This window comes from Sorex fumeus, unplaced genomic scaffold (genome assembly GCF_029834395.1).
Source record: "Sorex fumeus unplaced genomic scaffold, SorFum_2.1 ptg000002l, whole genome shotgun sequence".
NCBI classification, from domain to species: domain Eukaryota; kingdom Metazoa; phylum Chordata; class Mammalia; order Eulipotyphla; family Soricidae; genus Sorex; species Sorex fumeus.
Genome location: NW_026606059.1, coordinates 46,838,144 through 46,857,543, shown reverse-complemented (window position 1 = coordinate 46,857,543; position 19,400 = coordinate 46,838,144). Strand labels below are relative to the sequence as shown.

General features: G+C 50.7%; 1 protein-coding gene across 4 annotated transcripts in view; it reads right to left on the bottom strand.

Moving 5' to 3' along the window:
• Positions 1-265: 265 nt before the first annotated feature.
• The window catches only part of ST3GAL1 (ST3 beta-galactoside alpha-2,3-sialyltransferase 1), a 115,076-nt gene continuing 95,941 nt past the window's right edge, over positions 266-19,400 (bottom strand). For 3 of the 4 annotated variants that reach the window (XM_056112183.1, XM_056112175.1, XM_056112167.1), the window contains exons 3-8: positions 15,247-16,130; positions 10,061-10,257; positions 8,690-8,869; positions 7,284-7,329; positions 5,904-6,023; positions 266-4,879 (exon numbers count right to left, since the gene is read on the bottom strand). In XM_056112183.1, the coding sequence (XP_055968158.1) occupies positions 4,706-4,879; positions 5,904-6,023; positions 7,284-7,329; positions 8,690-8,869; positions 10,061-10,257; positions 15,247-15,543 (1,014 nt within the window). In that variant the 5' untranslated portion in view covers positions 15,544-16,130 and the 3' untranslated portion in view covers positions 266-4,705. The remainder of the gene's footprint in view (positions 4,880-5,903; positions 6,024-7,283; positions 7,330-8,689; positions 8,870-10,060; positions 10,258-15,246; positions 16,131-19,400) is intronic. The other variant, XM_056112191.1, reaches the window with a different exon arrangement.

Here is a 19,400-nt window from a genome sequence, read left to right as displayed (position 1 = left end):
TAAATCGGTCACACACACACACACACAAATCTACCCCCAAATTATATCCAAGGCTCCTGACACTTGCCTGGATTTCTCCAGCACTCCCAGTTGGAGAGTGGTTATGGTTCTGTTTTTGGGACACTCTGCTCTAAATACTTGCTTGGAGGGACACTGACCTAGGAGGTCCCTGGAAGATACAAAGAACCTTGTACCTTGAGGATTTCAAAGATGTGAGTGGAAATAGCATGGATAAAAAGGCGTGTGGATAAAGTACCAACAGTCAAACGATAAAATAGCTCTTTTTTTATTCACTTTGAGAGGGACTTTCGGAAATGCTCAACAATAAAAAAGACAAAGCAGAAGCTGAAGAAGGCAGACTCTCCTCCAAATGCATTCAGATGAACATCAACTGTGAACACAAACAAAAAAATAAAAGCCAAAGCTTGAGGTAGGGGAGGATTGGGGATCGGGGAGCTGGAAAAAAATGATAAAAGCAACAACCAAAACCAAGCAAGATCACCAAGATAAAGTGCTCAAGAAACTTTGGCTTTGAGTCCATTCGATGAAGTGCTATAGTGACTGTGCATCCCACGTTGGGCCTTGGGAGCATTGTTAAAGCTGGTGGCAGGTGGTCCATGGGCTGAGCAGACAAATTCAGCTGTTAGTTGGATCCTGGGTGGGCCTGGCAGGCATGCAGGCCTGCTGCAGAAGATGTTGCTTTCAGGAAATGCAACCACCGCTAAAGATGCTGCTTAGCCGTGGCTAAGGAAAACGCTGTGAATGCCCTGTGCAGACCAGCCCTGAGATGCCCTAGCATGTGTCTGTCCCTCTGAAGTCCCCCACTCTTGTCTGCTGAGAAGTGATGCAGAGCACAGCAGAGTGGGAGAATTTCCTAACTCGAAGCTCGTGGACTCTCTCAAAACATGTTTGTTTAGACTCCAGGGTGGAGGATACACCCAACTCTCCCGGGTGGACTGTGGGGTTGCCCAGGGTTCTTACGAGGACAGTTGCTGGCTTCTGGTGGCACAGCTGCCACCTTGGGCACCTTGGAGATGGTGTTTCCTATTTTTTTTTATCATCCTGACATGATGGGGTCTGGGGACTTTTCTGTTCATATTCGGGCCACCTCGGTAACAAGCAAATGAAACGGCACAGTTCTCCAAGTGGGCTGAGGTCTGGTTGGTGTTGAGGTGGGTGGGACTGGTCACCAGCAGCCCCTTTGGGGACTCTTGGGACAGGGCAGCCTGCCACCTGTCGATCTCTTGCTCTTTGAGTTGCTGCGATCTTCCTTGCCTTCCACTGCTCTCTTTGATCTGGGGATCCCCTGCTATTGCATCCTATTTGCACCTGGCCTCACCCGTGTGGTTTGCTGGACTAATCCCAGAGTTTCTTATTGATTTGGTTTGGCTTTGGTTGGGAGTCACACCTGACAATGCTCAGGGCTTACTCCTGGCTCTGTGCTCAGGGATTGCTCCTGGTGGTCCTCAGGGGACCATATGGGAAGCTAGGGAACAAACCTGGGGCAGCCACATGTGAGGCAAGTAACCTACACACTGTACTATCTCTGTGGTCCTGAGTCTTTAAAGGCAACTGTTCAAGAACCTTCTCAAGTCCTGGTCCTTTCCACCACTCCTGGCTCTAGAGGCTTCAAACTCGCCCCTCCCTTCCCACTTAACAGGTGGGCAAGGACAGGGGCAGCCAGGGGGGTGGCTATAGAGGCTGGTTTGGCTATAGATGCTTTTGCTCAGAAATAACCAGTGCCCTGCTCCACTGAAGGCCGGGCTGTCACCACCCGCCATTTCTGGGACCTGCCTTTCCAACCTCAGTCTCAGAGGCAAGTGTTCCCCAGGTTGGCTGCTATTTGCTCTCTCATCAAGATGCAAGCTCACCGTGAGACACACCCTCCCACTCTCAGACCTGAAGAATGCCCACTCGCGCATTTCATACCCAGCTGTAATGCCTGGCTTTTATTGGGTAAAGCCACTAGGACCCAGGAGACACACTGAGCAGGCAGGGAGCCGTTGGGAAAGTGAAATGTGGGCCAGGACCACCAGGGAGGCTGACCTGAGGTTGAACGCAGCAGCAAAACACAGCCTGGAACCTGAGCCCAGTTTCCAGGCCTGGGAGATGCAGGGGGAGCCTGGCCGGGAAAGGCCCCTGCGAGTCTTCAAACAAGTAGCCTGCTTGTGCCCTCTGCTTTGGCTGGTGCCCTCTGTCAGTTGTTGAACCTCCCAAGTCACCCCCTCCCCCTGCTGCCTATATATTTATATTTTAATTTTTGGTTTTGGGGCCACACCTGGCAATGCCCAAGGGTTACTCCTGGCTCTGCACTCAGAACAACTAGTGGTGTTTGGGGGACCCTATGGGATGGTGGGGATTACAACAGGGTTGGCTGCATGCAAGGCAAATGTTTGACCTGGTGTACTCTTGCTCCAGCCCTGAGACACTGCCCCTTTAGGAGTCTTGCTTTTCTTATCTGTACAATATTAGAGGACAGAGTTGGGTGTGGAAGGCACTTCCCAAGTTGGAGGGCTGCGTGGGAGGGAGCAGAGACTGGACCATGAGCCTGGTGCCTTGCAGCCTTGCCATGACCATGAGCTCCCTTGGGAAGCTTGTTATGGCTCCAACTCCACAACTTACTTCTTCCACCAGAAGCAAGGTGCTGGCTCTGCCCCTGCCCTCCTTGAGCACACTCAGCTGGCAGGATCCACTGAGATCGTGGGAGGCCACGCTGCAGCTGGTGTCCATGGTATTTCTTTTCCCAGCTCCGTCCCTGGGTTTGACAGGCCAACTGGCAGGTGTTCCTAGAGGCCATGGTTCCCAAGCACCACTATGAGCTCTGGTTTCAGGGATACCTGCTGGCTTAAAGGGCCTGATGGCAGTGTATGAGTCTCCAGGCAGGACCCACGTTTTGGAGAATTTTAAAGCGGGAACAGGTTTGTGTGTGTTTTCAAACATTTTTTTTATTTTTTATTCTGAATCTTGGACTTTACTGGGCCCGCCTGAGCATATCAATGAATGACGGAAGGAAAGTGACAGTGACAGAGATAGTGACAGTAGATCTTGGAGAACCCCACTTAAACGTTCAGTTAGGAAACTAGTTTGTTCAGAAGTAAGAAGGTTAAGGAATGACATGTCATTTCTAGGAGTTCTGGAGTGACACAATACCACTCGTGGCTGTTACGTACCCCTAATCCCTCCCTCCTGTCTGCAGAAGGAGGCCAGGGAAGAGCAGGACGAGCCCAAGTGCAGGTGAGGAGACCCCGGTAACGCACCTTCACATTCCAGCCAGAAAGACCCCCCACTTCCCCTACCGTGACTCTGGTCTCTTAACAAATGTGCCCAAAGGAAACGAGCTTTGGTTCTGTTGAGTGCCAGGACCTAGGGCCAATAACTTCTCTTCTTATGCCTGAGACTTCACTCCCCACCCAGCCCCAAGATGCTCCCCCCCCTGAGTTTTGGAGACTCCCAGCCTGACAGGGAATCACAATGAGGAAAGAAGAAAAGTGGAGCTGGAAGGGATGGGGGTGGATCAACACCAGCCCGACACCACAGAATCTGCCTACCAGCGAGCTCTTCCATCCCTCCAAAGGCCCAGATCTAGGGGCTACCTAAAAAAGGCTGGCTTGAAGTTTGCCGCTCTGCGGCAGTTGGCGGGATGCAACGGTAAGCTTGACACAAACACCAGGATCCACATTAGCACTACAAAGTGCAGCTCAGGTCAGATGAGTTGAAAATAGTCATCAATAAATAATCAGGAAAGTGGATGAGGCAGACAGACAACAGCAGTGGGAGCTGGTGGCCGGGGATGAGGTATGATTTCTCCCACACAGTCAGATGTGGGCCATGCAACCATCTGCCACCCACAGGATTAAACCTGCCAGAGGAGGCCCCATGGGGAAGTCAACTTGGAAGGTAGGAGAGAACAAAGTCCAGCATTCCGGGCCTGTGGGAGTGGCCGTGCCAGGCTCAATGCCTGCCAGGTGACATTGGTATCCTCTGAGACATGCTGCCACCGAAGAGCCGGAGAAACCACAAAGGATGAGCCCAGTCGGCAAGCAACGGCTGCAGGGTACAGGCAGAGGCACAGGGCCCCCTCTTAGCCCACGCTGGTCCCCTCCCAAGACAAAGGCACATGAAAGTCGCCGGGGCTGCTGTTGCATACTAGAATTTGAGTTGGAAAGAACGATTCCTCCAGAGCGCCCCAGCAGGAGAGACATGGCAGGACTCAGAGGCTCCAGGCCAGGGACGGTGGGGGGCACTGCTCCTGGCCACCTGGCATGAACTTTGGAAAGCTAGAGTGGGGAGCAGCGCCCCCTATTGAGGGGCCAGGCATCATGCAAGGAGAGAGATCTCATCCTCTGTGTCCACCACGCTCTGTCCCATGCTGGCTGGCCTCACTCACCCAGGAGCACCAGAGGCTGAATCTGCAGCAAGGTCGTTGGCAGAGAGCAGATGCAGCCCTTCCTCCTGGGAGACGGTGCTCCCTGAGGAATATGGGAGTCCTTAGGATGTGGTACCCAGGCCCTGACCCTCACCCAGTGTGGAGATTGATGCTCTTCCACATCTCCACCTTCAAATCCCGACCCCCCGCCATACCCCTCTCTCCCCGGCCCAGGGCAGAGCAGGCCTCGCTCAGCAGAGGCAGCGCAGTGCTGGGAATAAGAGGCTCCCCCAAGGCCGGTCATGGGGCTGCCATGGAGGGGTGGGCCCCAGGGCAGCGTCATCTCCCATGGAAGATCCGGACTTTGTTGATGGAGGTCAAAATGGAGGTCACGTTGGACTCAAAGTCCCCATCGTGAACACCCGTCTTGCGAAAAGCCCCTGCCGAGGGGTTGGTCTCCCAGTAGTGGTGCCAGTCTCCTTTGCTGTTCGCCCCAAAGCCGTACAGATTGACCTGTGGGGGAAGCACAGAGGTGAGAGGGGATGGCAGGGCATGTTCTCATAAGGGACCCCGGGAGCACAGTTTCCAAGGACTCCTACCAACCCTTCTGCAGGCTCCGGGAGGGCCCCTGGCAGGCCAAGTGAAGTCAAAGTTGGGGAGGAAAGGTCTGGTTTAATGCTAGAAGTTGGGTGCTTGTGGTGGTCCTCATGCCGCTCACTTCTAGTGCCTGCTGGGTCAACCTCTTCTTCCCAAGCTGATGAGCTAGAGATAGAATAGGGAGGAGGCTACCGCAAACTCTAGTTCTGAGCCTTCCCGGGAGGACCCAGAGGCGGGACCCCACTGTCCCCAACTGATAATAAGGAGGCGGGCAAAAGTTGCTGGTTTTCTTTTCTTTCTTTCTTTTCTTTCCTTTTTATTTTTTTAATGCTTTGTATTGGGGCCACACCCAGCAGTACTCAGAGCTCTGTGCTCAGGGATCCCTCCGGGCAGGGTTCTGGAGACCCTAGACAGTGCTGGGGATCAAACCTGAATTGACCATATGCAAAGCAAGAGCCTTAAGCCCTGTTCTTTCTCTCCGACACTCCCCACACATTGGTGGAGTGTTGGACGTAGCCTGGCAGACAGGCAGGCACCACCCTGCCGGGAAACACCTGGTTCTTGACCTTCCTGAATGCTGATATCCTGGGGGCCTGGATCTCACCCTGAGACCTTCTGTTAAGGGTGGGCCCTGCACGCTGCCTCTGAGCCTTCAACCGTGCCCCAAAAAGCCAATGAAGATAGAAGCCAGTGGGCTGAGTCCTCTCCTGCTTATGTTCTCCTGCTCCTGCACTGCAGCCCATCGGGGCTTCCCCTGGGTGCTCCTGGCAGTGTGAGGGCAGCTCCTGACGCGGCAGATGCCCCGACTCTGCCCTCAGCACCTACCCTGAGGATCTGCTGCTGCTCTTTCCCCTAGGAGCACTCCAGCAGCTGTGGAGAGGAGACGCACTCCTGGTCTCCGGCCCATCAAAAGGGACCCCAATTCCCCCCGAGCACCCACCTCGTCGCAGACGTGCAGTGCAAAGATGACGGCCAGGATGCCAGTGGAGGGGTAGCGCCCGTGGCCCTGCAGCCAGTTGTCGTAGACATATTTGATGAAGGCTGGGTGGTAGACCAGGATCTGTGTGTAGGTGAGGGATGGGGAGAGGCTGGTGAGGGAGCCTGCCTGCAGCAATGGCCACTGGGCACGCCTCCCCCGCCCGCCCCCATGAACAGTCAGACAGACAGACACCGCGGCATGCACGGCACTGGCGTTCCAGGGAGAGGGACAGTTGTTTAAACTGTGGACGCTGGAAAGTGCAGGAGGTGAAAGGATCCTGGAGGACAGTGGGAAAACCAGCCAATGAGGCCAGCGGGGGAGAAGGGAGGCCAGGGGTAGAGGCCCGCGTCAGGGCAATGATGGGAAAGAAAGGGCAGGGGCTCCCTGGCTCCACCAGCTGGCCTCTGTGCTCTGGGTGCTGAGGAAGGCAATTCTGGCACAGGGAATCGCTGTCCTCTCCCGGTTACACAGGAGGAAATAGGTTCAGAGACTAAGTGACTTGTGCTAGGCCAAGTGGAGACCTCCTGGTGCCAAGTCTGGCCTCTGTCCCACCGCCCACCTGCCTTGAGGATAGGCTGATTTATTGGGCATGTGCAGGAAGCACATGGGCCAGCCTCCAGAAGGGGGCAGGGATCGTGGATTGGGCAGGTTACTGGCATACCATTCACTGATTAGCCAAACTGTAAGGTATTTCCAGGTGTGGAATGATCACCCTCTGATGAAACTGGTTCTCATATGGCTTCTTCCCATGAGGACAGTGAGACCGCCAAAGTCAAGGGCTGGAGTGGAGACCCTGGAAGGACTTTGGTTCTAGCAAGGTCAAAAGAACTAGTGGTGTGTTCCTGGGCAAGGAGCTTGATCTCTCTGGTCCTGATCTCCTATCTAAAAGATGATCTCGCCTGCAGAGAGGGCGGCAGAAGCTTCTATTCTTATCTCCTTTTCTCCTACCTTTGTGCATGTCCTGGTCAAATGCCTGCCGGGGGTGGGGAATGGCAAAATGGAGAGAGTGAGCAGTCTTGAGAGGCTCAGACCAATTTTGGGAGACTGCACCCAAATGAGCATTGTCAGTTGGCAAAAATCTCTGGCCTCTGTGTCAGAAGAGAAGGGGTGTCTCTAGGGGTAGGGTGTCAGTGGGGGTGGGGTGTCAGTTGGGATGGGGTGTCTACAGTGGTGGTGCATCTGTGGCAAGCTTCTGGGGGAGGAAGCTAGTGGCGGGAGGTGGGTCTTCATTTGGCATCTCTGGGAAGGGAATGAGCAAGTTGTCCTCAGCACTGGGACCAAGTTCTCTGCATCCCTGAGGACACTGATCAGCAGAGGTCTCCACAAGACGAATTGACTCACCTTTTCACTCTTTACTTTGATCTTCCTGAAGACTGCCATGTAGGTCCTGTGGAGAGATCACAAGGGTCACCTGGGGAGAGGCCGGCAGGGCTCGGGAGGGGAATTCTCTCAGGCTCCTCCTGCTGCAGCCGCCTCAGCTGACAGCAGAGTGAGAACTTGACTGACTCCAGGCCCCTGTGCTCTGTAAGGGCTTCTCCTGGAAGAGGGAGGGAGGTGACCTGCTGCTTCCCGCCATCCACAGAGTGGAGAGAGCACATATAGGGTGAACACTGTACCTTTTATGCTGGACAGAAACCCAATCAGGAACAATTGCCACTGTGAATCTCATGGTGATTCAATTGAGTAAGTCAAATTGCATCCTTGCACCAGCAAGATGATATGGCACCAGCCACTCTGCACCCTCAGATGAAGGCAAGCAAGTACCCTCACCTGCCTCCTGCTCCCCTTGAGTCCCCTTGAGCAGCCCTGCCCGGCTGTAGCCACCCCCTCCCACCCCAACGCCCTCCTTCTGGAGCAAACTCCGGCCTCTGCAGCCCCCCGCCCCTCCCACCCTCAGACTTCTTCCCGAGCCTCAGATGAGGCAGCTAAAACCTAGTAATGGCTTCCTGGACATGACAGCCATTTCTCCTTAGGAAGAGCAAGGGGCTCTGGCCCTGTGCAGTGTTCAGCATTGACACTGGAAAGCCCAATTTGGTGTCCCCCCTGGGAGGACTGAGTCCCGGAGATGCCCATAATGAGGATCCAATATGATCATAGGGGCCTTGCACTAAGGCTCTGCTGGAACAAACAGCCAGCTGCTCAGGCAGTGAGTGCTCCCACTCAAGGGACCCCGCGACTCAAGCCAGGGCTAAGTGACACTGCTCCTGCTACCACTGTTTTTTTTTTTTTTCAGTACAAACATCACATTCAGGAACTGCTGCATATGATGTGGATGATCTAGCACAGAGCCACATTCCCTGGCCCTATCCAGGCTCAATTTTGCAAAGCAAGGAACAATTTGAGGAGCTTCTCTCTCTCTCTCTCTCTCTCTCTCTCTCTCTCTCTCTCTCTCTCTCTCTCTCTCTCTCTCTCTCTGTATTGCGGGCTCCAGAGGGAGGGGATCTCATCTTTCCTATGGAGTTTTCAGTTGAGCTTAATTTGTTTTTTGGTGGGAGAGAGGCCCAGGAGGAACTGGAGTGGAGGGAATGGATGGAACTAGGAGCTGGGGTTGCTCAGGCATCCTAGAAGGAGAGAGGAATTTCCCATGGAGTAGAGGGACATTTCCTGTGGAGATGAGAGGCAGTTTTGATGGAGAAGCAATGCAAGAAGGCTGTGGTGGGTATGACGTGGCAGGGAAGAGAAGGGTGGTACCCAGACAGACAGGGCTGGAGCGGGACCCTCCATCCAGGTACCCCGAGGGGACTCACTGGGTGATGGTGCCCGTGGTGATGGCGCTCACCACCCATTCCATGTCCAGAATCTTGAAGGGAATCAGAATCATGCTGACGTTCTGCCCAAGTTCTCGGTAGCTCTCAGGGTACAGGAAGTGGTGGGTGGTCTTGCTCCCAACGTGGTCTTCAAAGCCAGCTGTGGGGGCTTTATTCATCCTGCAGAAAGGAGCCAGGGTGGAGGAGTCACCTCACAGGGGCCTGCTGAGGGGAGGTTTTAACATTGGCAGTACAGTGTGGAAGCTCGGGCTTGTCCTCCATCTTCACTGCAACCCCAAGTTATTAATCTGCAAAACTTCCTTTTTAAATTAAAAACAATTAAGGGCCTGAAAGACAGTAGAGCAGGTAGGGCACTTCTCTTGCATGCAGCAGACCCAGGTTTGATTTCTGACAGCTCAGATGGTTCCCTGAACCCTGTCAGGAATAATTTTTAAGCAAAAAATCTGAGCACAGCCCCAAATCAAAACCCATAAAAATTTTATTTGGTTTTAGGGTCACCCCCAAGTAGAGTTCAATGGCTGTTCTGTGTTCTATGAATGGGGGTCATTCACAGTGGAGTGTGGGGGACCCTGTGCCGGCACCGATGGAAGCCAGACTTTCTACATGAGAGCATGCACTCATCCTGTAAGCCAACTCTCCAGCCCTGCCTTTGATCGTACAAGAGATGCGGTCTCAGTCAGGTGACATGGATTGTTCAACCTGGGTGCTGGCTATGCTAGCTGATGGTTGAGGAACTCTAAAATGTAGAGATTTTGTGTCAGACCACAGAGCTACCCAGGTCTGTGTGACCGACCTAAGCTCATTACACTATGGACCCATGGAGGGTCCAGGAGGCCAGGCAATGGGCCTACAGGCAAAAAGTAAGAGACCCCAGAACAAACTTTTCTAGAAGCTTCCTGGGCATTGCTTGGACTCCGCCCACATTCAAACACTTGAGATTCTCAAGTCAAGAATGATGTATCAGGGATTACCAGACGCCCAGACAGATGCTGGGCATGTGTTATCATGGCTATAGGTAGGTGTGGGGAATTAGGGGGTTATATAGTTATGCTAAGAGAGTCTTAATTAGCAAAATGAGGATGAATGTTAAGCCTAAAACATGAGTTTTCAAATAAATCCCTCTCTCTCACCAGGCCTGTAGATGCCAAGCTCCCCATCCATTGGGTCCCTTTTGAATATGGAGAAACTGAAGCCCATGTGGGTATAAGGAGGAGCCTGAGATTCCCTGATAAATCCAAGCACACCTGGGCTGGGGTCTTCACCCTTTAACCCTGAGCCAAAATTTCTCTTCTAGCTCAGGGGTCCTGGGGGCCTGGCACAGTGGCACTGGGGATAGGTTGGGGCACTCACCTAAACACGAAGTCATGGTTGTCAATCTGGGCACCATACCAGGAATCTCGCAGGTTGCCAGAATTGCCCACAACGGCACAGCGCCGGCAGCTTCCCAATCTCTTCTGCAACAGGGGGTCTATGTCCCCAGGGATCACCTGGAAGAGCTTCACGATGGTGTCATTGTAACGACTGGGATTCTTCTCCATTTGGAGACTCTGTGGGCGGAGGAGGAAAGGCACAGGTTAGCCTGACTGTGCCAGTTCTGTCTCCTATCCCCTTTGTCCTACTGGGGAGCTGGAGCAGGAGCTGGACATGGTTGGGACAGGCACTGCTGCTGCAGGTGCCCAAGGGGTGCCCAGGGAGCTGGTAAGGGAAGTTGTCATTCATTCATTCATTCATTCATTCCTTTTGCAAATGTCTATAGAGCTTCTACTGTGGGCAGGGTGCTACTCAGGCTACTGGAGGCAAGAGACAATAAAGCTCAGAGAAAAGGTCAGGTGACCCCGTGTCCATCTTGCCTGCCTCTGCACCCTCACCCTGCCACCCCTCAGTTCTATCAGCCCCAAGACCACTGAGCTCCAGCCAGACCAATAAATCAGTCCTTTGCTGAACACATCCTGGCCTTCACCATCTGACTCCCAAGGAGTCTGAATATTTTATTTGTTTTTTAAATGAATCACCATGATATAGTTACAGACTTACGAAGTTTCATGCTTACATTTCAGTCATATGATGATCGAGTACCCATCCCTCCACCAGTGCCCATTCTCCACCACCAATGATCCCAGAATCCCTCCCACCACCCGCACCCCATCACCCCCACCCTGCCCCACGTCTGTGGCAGGGCATTCATTCCCTTTTGCTCTCTCTCTCATTTTGGGTATTGTGGTTTGCAATAGAAGTATTGAGTGGCCATCATTTGGTCTATAGTCTACTTTCAGCCTGCATCTCCCATACTGAGAGGACCCTCCAGGCACCTTTTACTTGGTGTTCTCTTCTCTATCTGAGTTGCCTTTCCCCCCAGCATATGAGGTCAGCTTCCAAGCTGCGGAGCAATCCTCCTGGAACTCATCTTTACTATGCTTGGGTGTAAGTCTCCCATTCTATTACTTTATATTCCACAAATGAGTGCAATCTTTCTATGTCTGTCCCTCTCTTTCTGATTTATTTCACTTAACATGATACTCTCCATGTTGATCCACTTATATGCAAATTTCATGACTTCATCCAGCTGCACAGTATTCTATTGTGTTGATGTTCTTTAGGGATGTGGCATGAAAATCAGCTGTCCCAGGAGCTTTCTGAGCTCCAGGTAGTGGCAAATGCTGGCTGCAGCCTCCCTGTACAGGAGTGGGTCTCCCCAAGTGCAGAACTTTCAGTGCTAAGCCACTTGCAGTTGTCCTACTGTTAGTCCCCTGCCTGTAGACTCACATCCCATGTCTAGCCACTGCTTGGATGGCCTTATCATGTAGCTGCTTCTTAACAGACTGGCCTGCCCCTTTAGAGCAAAAACTGATGAGATTTCCTAAGTTGGGACTGAAGAGATAGTACAATAAGTAGGGCGCTTGTTTTGGATGGGGCTGAAGCAATAGCACAGTGGTAGGGTGTTTGCCTTATGAGCGGCCAAGATGGCTGACCCGAGTTCGATTCCTTCGCCCCTCTCGAAGAGCCCAGCAAACTACCGGGAGTATTTCGCCCTCACGGCAGAGCCTGGCAAGCTACCCATGGCGTATTTGATATGCCAAACACAGTAACAACAAGTCTCATGATGGAGACGTTACTGGGCCCGCTCGAGCAAATGGACCGTGACTGTTGTTGTTTTGGATAAAATTAACTCAGGTTCAATTCCCAGCATATCATGAGGCTCCCTGAGCAATACCAGTTGTGCTCCGTGAGCACAAAGCCAGGAATAAACTATAAGCATATATGGGCATAACCCCCCCCCCCAAACAACCTTTGAATATGTCCTATAAAACAGATGGACCACAAATCCCATAAAAATGAGTCAAAGGATGGTGTGTTTTTCTTTCTTTTTCTTTTCTCTTGGGCAGCTGTGCTCAGGGATTACTTCTGGCTTTGTGCTTGGGAATCATTTCTGGTGGTGTTCAAGGGATCATATGCAGTGCAGGGCTGTAGCTAGGGTCAGCTAAGTCCAAGATAAGCACCTTACCTGCTATACTCTATCTATCTATCTATCTATCTATCTATCTATCTATTCCTTTTTTTGGGGGGGTGGTGTCACACCCGTCAATGCACAGGGGTTACTGCTGGCTCATGCACTCAGGAATTATTCATGGCAGTGCTCAGGGGACCATATGGGATGCTAGGAATCAAACCTGGGTCAGCCGCATGCAAGGCAAACACCGTACCTGCTGTGCTATCACTCCAGCCCCTTAAAATATATTTTAAGGCATTGTGATTGTTAATAATGTTTCATAGCCTCACTCCCCTGCCCCCAACACTAAGGTGTCAGCGTCCCTCCCCCACTGTCTCCAGGTCCCCTCCCCTGCCTGCCTCAGCAAACTCAGTTCTGTATGACTACTCTCCGCATCTACTATTATCACAGAATTTCTTCTGGTGTTCAGACGCTACATATGAATGAAGTCTTTGGTATTTATTTCCCCTCCCCCTTGGTCTCACTTCCCTTAGCATGATGCAGACTGCAGCTTTCCTGACAGCTAGCTGAGTCACATTCCACGGGTAGAGGGGTGTGGAGAGATAGTACAGTGGGGAGGGCACTTGCCCTGCATGTAATTGATCCAGGTTTAATCCCCAACATCCCTTACAGTCCACCAAGTCTGCCAGGAGTGACTGCTGAGCAATGATCCAGGAGTAAGCCTTGAAGTATTGCCAGGGGTGAGGTGGGAGCAACTGAGTTGTGTTTCTGCAGATATGAATCATAGATCATGCCCATAATACTGGTCAGACTGTCTGGTAGCCTTAGTTTCTTGCTGAGGAACATCAAAAGTAGTGGTATTATACTGAGGATTCCACTAATGAGGAATACTGGCCCCTGCCTGTGGAGATGGCTCTCAAGACTCGAAGTGAATGCCTAAAATTCAGCCAGTATCAAATCTTCTAGATATTCTGGTTTTTATATTTTTAGTGCATAAATACCTAGACTAAAGCTTAGTTTACAAATTTAGGTATAGTAAGCAATAAGCAATAAATTATAAGTAATAATAAAACCATAGAACCAGCATAATAAGATATTGCAATTAAAATTATGTGACTCTGGTCTCTCTCAAAATATCTTATTGTGCGTCAGAGTTTTATTAAAACTAATTCAATTTTATCGTGGTGTTTTCAGGGCTCAAAGCTAACCTCTCAGCCATGGGAAACACAAGTTCTCCTAGTAAGCTGTGTCCCGGACTCTTGTTCTACTGTTCTGAGCTGGTGGGTAGCTAAAACTTCAGAGAACCAAATCATGGGGATAGGGGGCTACTGGTATTTGGATTTTCTTCCTTTGAGGAAGGAGGAGGCGGAGGATTGAGCCACAGCCAGTGGTGCTCGGGGCCATTCCTGACTCTGCTCAGCAGAGACTCCTGAAGGTGATCAGGGGACCATATTCAGTGCTGGGAACAGAACTGGGGTTGGCCACATGCTAGGCCAGCACCCTAGCCCTATATTAGCTCTCAGGACCCTGGTGTACTGTCATTTCCCTGCCTTTTGTGATGACGATGCAAGCATAGCAGGGCTAGAACAAGACATAGATAGAGATCTGCCTGCATAGTGGGGAGGGCGTGAGGACAGCACACAGGCTGGGGACTAGCATCTACTCTAGTAGGCCGAGGGCAAGGGAAAGAATATGAGCAAGGCCTGAGATGTCTTCAGCTAATATAGCTTTCTTTTTGTTTATTTATTTATTGGTTTGGGTGCAACACTCTGCTGTGCTCAGGGGTTACTCTTATCTCTACACTGAGGAATTACTCCTGGCAGTGCTTGGGGAGACCATATAGGATGCCAGGGATAGAACATGGTAGGTAGACCAGGTGCAAGGCAAGTGCCCTACCTGTTGTACTATTGCTCCGGCCCTCAACACACCTTCATATCTGCCCCACCCTACCCACTGAGGCTCTGGGGGAGGGTTATCCAGGTATGAGGCATTGTAGCTAGTCTTCTGGCCTTCACATCCCACCTGGAACTGTGATGGAAAGATTCACCCTTCCCCCACCCACTAAATACACACACACACACACACACACACACACACACTCCCCTGCCTGGCAGACCAGCCCCTTTTGCCTCTCAGGATGGAAGCACAACACCCAGATGTTAACCATGCAGCTGTGTTAATGCCCCTGAAAGTAGGTCTCTAATCTTGTACGTGGGTTTTCCAGGCTGGGGTCCTCATGATGGAAATCCTGCTCCTCAACCTCAAATGTTCGTAAAGCTTCAGCTCAAACTCTGCCTTGGTTCTTCTCACTCTTGGTCCATGGCCTCTGTGAGTAGCACCCAACCCTCCGAGAGGGCAAAAACCCTGCCCTTCCGCTCCATCACCTGCCTGGAGCCCACTGCACGTGGAGGGGAAGGCATGGGAGATAGAACTAGGCCCAAGCCTGGGCCTTTGGCTTGTCCTCTCAGTCCCTTCAGATCAGTGCTCACACTCACATACTTTTTCAGAGTGATCTATGAACGACTTGGTGGCTACACCCATGACCTCATGCGTGGCTCCTGTGTTCCATGACTGGCATGTACAAGGCCCCATGTTTGACCCATGGCATTCACAATTCTGAGCATTGTTCGCACAGCTGTGGTGATCCTCTGTGCACTGCTTGGAAGGGTGAAAATGGAACAAAATTAATTCTATTTTGAGTGCACCGTCATAAGTGTGCAACAGTGTCCGAAGCACAATGCCCCTGCTTTACTGAAATGTGACAGGCAATAGGCTCCTGGAAAAATGGCCGCAACAGATTATCTGGACACAGGCCCCAAACCTGCAATTTGTACAAAAGCACAATGATTGGTGACAGACAGTAAAGCAAAGTGCGTAAGCTGCAGCCACGACTCTCGGGGGATCATTGGCAGGATGTATGAATGACACACTCTGCTAAAACAGAATGGATGAATGACCCATTCTGCTAAAAGCACCTGGCAGGGCCCCAGTGTATTGAAGCCTGAGCCTTTGATTTTGGGAAGCCCACTGCTCTCATACCAGCCCTCTCCCCGCACCACCCCCCTGCCCCAGCAGCCCCTGCTCTCACCAGCCACCACCTAGAGGTGTTTTTATCTAGAACGGCATTCACCAACGTCAGCAGCGGTGGTATGGAACTGTTGAACCTATTGTCGAACCAGAGCGAGATGCCCCTCTCCTCAATGCAGCGTGCACAGCTGCAAACCTTGTTGTACGGTTTCAGTAAATTCATTAAGTCCGATAACTCCTGCATCAGTTGCTTGGGGAGCCAGGTGGTGGGGACCAGGACGAGGGATATGTTCAGGACGAAGATGAGCAGGATCAGGAGGATGAGGAATTTGAATATCCTTTTCTTCAGATTGGCCATTGTGGCTCTCCCTTGTCAGGGGGCCCCTCCTGCTGATGGGCTGGACACACAGATGCTGGATAGAGAAGGAATTCGAAAGAGAAATCCCAATGATGAAACACAAATCACACGGCTAGGCACGGATTCCTGAAGGTGGATTAGAGCCTCAGGCCTGCTCCGGCTGCCCTCACCCGCACTGGGCAGGCACACGGACCTTCACAGATGACAGTCAGATGTTAAGAGGATGGCTCCTGTGGTTTGGCTCTTTCTTCTGTAGATAATTTGTCTTTTCAACAAGGAAAATAGCTGGCTATGTCTGCAACCCTGGAACAACAGATCTGGTCTCCTGATGAAGCTTCAGTCAAGCTCAATTCAGGATTTCCTTTCCCATGTAAAGGACCAGAGGTATCAATAACAGTCCGGGTTCGCCGGAGGGTAAAGAAGGGTGAAGGCTCAGGATCAGGGTATTCGTCTTTGCTGCGATTCTCCTCTGAGAAGGTTGACCTTTAATGATCCATAATCAGAAGGGGATCCTTCCCAGAAGTCAACAGAGCTGTGCGGTTAAGCAGTCTGTTCGGTGAAGGCACTCACGGTTGGTTGTCTGTCATCTTCACAGAAAAGGGGCAAGAAAACAAATCAACATTTTATTAATTTATAAAAACAAAATTCTGTCCACTCTCTACTGACTCCAAGACAAGGTCTCTGGTCTTCCCTGCAGCAGTCAAGATTGCGGACTGCTATGTGGAACGGATTTGCCCTCGAGAAGCTAGTGCGTGCATACAACAGGAAGTGAATACCAATTCCACAAAGCTGCTAAGGGGCACAGAGACACCCCACCCACCTTTTCTGCAGTCAGAACTCAAGACACAGAAAGATTCAAGGGAAATCTGGGAGCTAAACCCATGCTTAGGAACAGAGTAATGCTCAGTGAGGGAGCAATGCACACAGAGCTCACGGAGCAGCCACTGCTTTCTCACTCCTTCGTGCTGTCCTGGGTTCAGGATTGCAAAGAAATGACAGGTTCATTCCTAGACATTTATCCAAAGAAAAACCCTTTCTTATTCAAAAAATATACGTGTGCCCTTTTGTTCCCAGCAGCACTTAAGCACAAAAGCTGAGACTTGGAATCCACCTTGGAGCTTTTCCTCGTTGACTGAAGAGTGAATAAATCCTCTGTGGTTTATAATCTCAGTGAAATATGTCCCTGCCATTACTAGGCTGCAAGTGTGTCTTTTGGGTGGAAGTCGAATCCATGATTCTACTTGAATTTAGTAAGGAAGGGTAAGACAACTGCTGAATGTGGAATATGGATAATGAAAGGAAATGAACTGGCTAGGAACAACAAAACTAACTCTGGGTCTCAGTGAAAACTATAGTAGTGACCATAGGGGAAGAAGAGAGGTGAAGAATAAAAAGAGAGGTATTGAGTGGAGGAACTTTAGTGCTGGTAACAGTGACACATACTCACAAGTATGAAATTAAACTCCTGAAATTACATAATATATAAACTAATGATGAGTCTATAAAAATTAAGACAAATGGTATACTCAGGGAGTAGCTGTCTTCCTCCTGCCTCAGATTCCAAATGTTCCCGTTACCCTCTATTTATAGAGAGGACTTCAGATGGCTCAGGGCACAGCCTGGTTTTCCAGCTGTGTGGTGTCAAGCCCATGACCCAACCATCCAGCTCCTGGTTTTTCCCTCTGTGAAATGGTATAATAATACATCCACTCTCAGAATGTTATGAAGATAGGATGGTAACAGAAAGGTATCTGCTGAGAATTCCATACCTAGTAAGCCAGAGGAAAAGTTTTCAACTGTAGGCCAGTGTGTTGGCAGGTGTACAAAAACCAAAAGCCACATGCTGAACTCTGTCAGGGTTCATCATTTACATTATTTTCAGTATATGAATAAACAATATTTATTCAGACACTGAAAATTAAAGTTTCTTGGTGGTCCGGTAAGAGTTAGTTATGACAGTATATTCATAAGAATCTGCTTCTTCATAATCCTCCAAGTCTACTACCCACTATATTATATAGGGGTTTCCCATTTTGTACACAGAAGAAGCTGAGATAGATTCAAAGTATGAAATGACTTACCACAGGTTCCAAGGAAAGAAGGAAGCAGAATCTCATTCCCAACTGACCCCTGCCCCCGCACACCCCCAACACTCCCATACATTCCAAGCACCCAGAGGAACAGAGAGAGAGAGAGAGAAAAGGGAGTACACTCATTCAAAGAAAGCAGACAGGAAGGTCCCAAATGCCCATAAAGTAGCCCCCAGACTTCATGGACTTCTGAGAGCCTCTGTAGAGTAAACCATGTTCTCATCTCTGCACCCAAGCACATCCATTCCGCATTCTGTTTTGCAATGACCCCATTCATCCCTATTTGCCCAATCAATTCTTTCCCTTCTCCACTGTTTAGATGGTTATGAAGCTGGAGAGTTTTCAGAGAGTGAGCACTGAAGGGAGACTGATTCCCTTTGGGTAGAAAGAGGGAAGCTCAAAACCAGATTAATTCAACAGTTTCCTGCAGAAACCTAGGGCTTGAAACGTAATGAATGTATACATCAACCCCATCCCTGACCTCGGGTCTCCCCCGCTCCTCACCCCCAGCTTCCCACCTCGCACTGTCCCGGCACCACCAGCGCCTGGCAAGGTCATTTTGATTTGTCTCCCGCTCATCTTCCACTTTCACAACAATCCTGGCTGGCATTTGGAACCTAGTGGCATTCACGGTTGTGGTTCCTAGCTGCCTCTCTGCTTCTGCCAGTGAGTTTGTCAGTGAGTTGAATTAACCGGCTTGGCCAGCAGAGGGCTCTGCTCTACCACAGTAATCAGCCCGGAGATGGGTGCTTTCTAATGAGGCCTTCAGAACCAGCCCTCAGACGATCCCTGGTACAAAGAAACTTGGCTCTGTTCTGGTCCAGTACTTGATTTCAGGCAGCAGGCAAGGTCATACTGGCCACTGTTTCCTGTGGATTTCAGGTCCCATATGAAGAGAAACAGGGTCAGCCTGATAGTGTTAAATCCCTGGCATTAGCCTTTGCCTTGACTTTCAGTGATGTGGAAGAATACAGAGCCATTACTGTGTCAAAGAGATGACGTGTAACTTGACGCAGTACAACTGACCCACAGAGAACCATTGCTATTCCTGATGGGCCCCTGCCCTAGCAGTCTCCCCTGTGCAGGAAGTCCATCCCATCCTGCTTGGCAGAGCGACTCTTATTCATTCTTACTTCAAGGCTTGGAGGGAGACAACTTCTGTTAGGATGGCCAGGCCTCCTAGCGTTCGCCCAGTGTCCAAGCTCTACTCTGCACTACTTGCCACTGTCTGCTCCATGGGGATAGAAATTAAGGGTGGGCACCCCATGAAATAGAAATTCAATCTAAGTGCTGGAGCCCTGTCACATGGCCTTTTACACGGCATTAAAATAAAAAGGCAGAAATAAATGAAGGCAAGGGAAGGGCTGACAGTTCGGATAGAGCTGAGAGAAAAAGGGAAATGCACAGATTCAGAAGACTCCAATTCTTACTAGGTGTACCCCTACCACCCTATTTTTGTGTGACCATGAGCACCTTCTCTGAACCATTCCTGCAAACTGAAACTGAGGCTATGAGCAGAGCTTCTGCTCACTTCTTGGAGCTGTCAGCCAAGAAAAGTCTGTCCGGGGCCGGAAATAGTACAGCAGGTAGGGTGTTTGCCTTGCATGTGGCCGACCCGAGTTCAATCCTCAGCATACCATATGGTCTCCCGAGCACCGCCAGGAGTTAATTCCTGAGTGCAGAGCCAGGAGTAACCCCTGTACATCACTGGGTATGACCCAAAAAAGCAAAAATCAAGGAAAAAAAAAGAAAGAAGAGAAGAAAGAA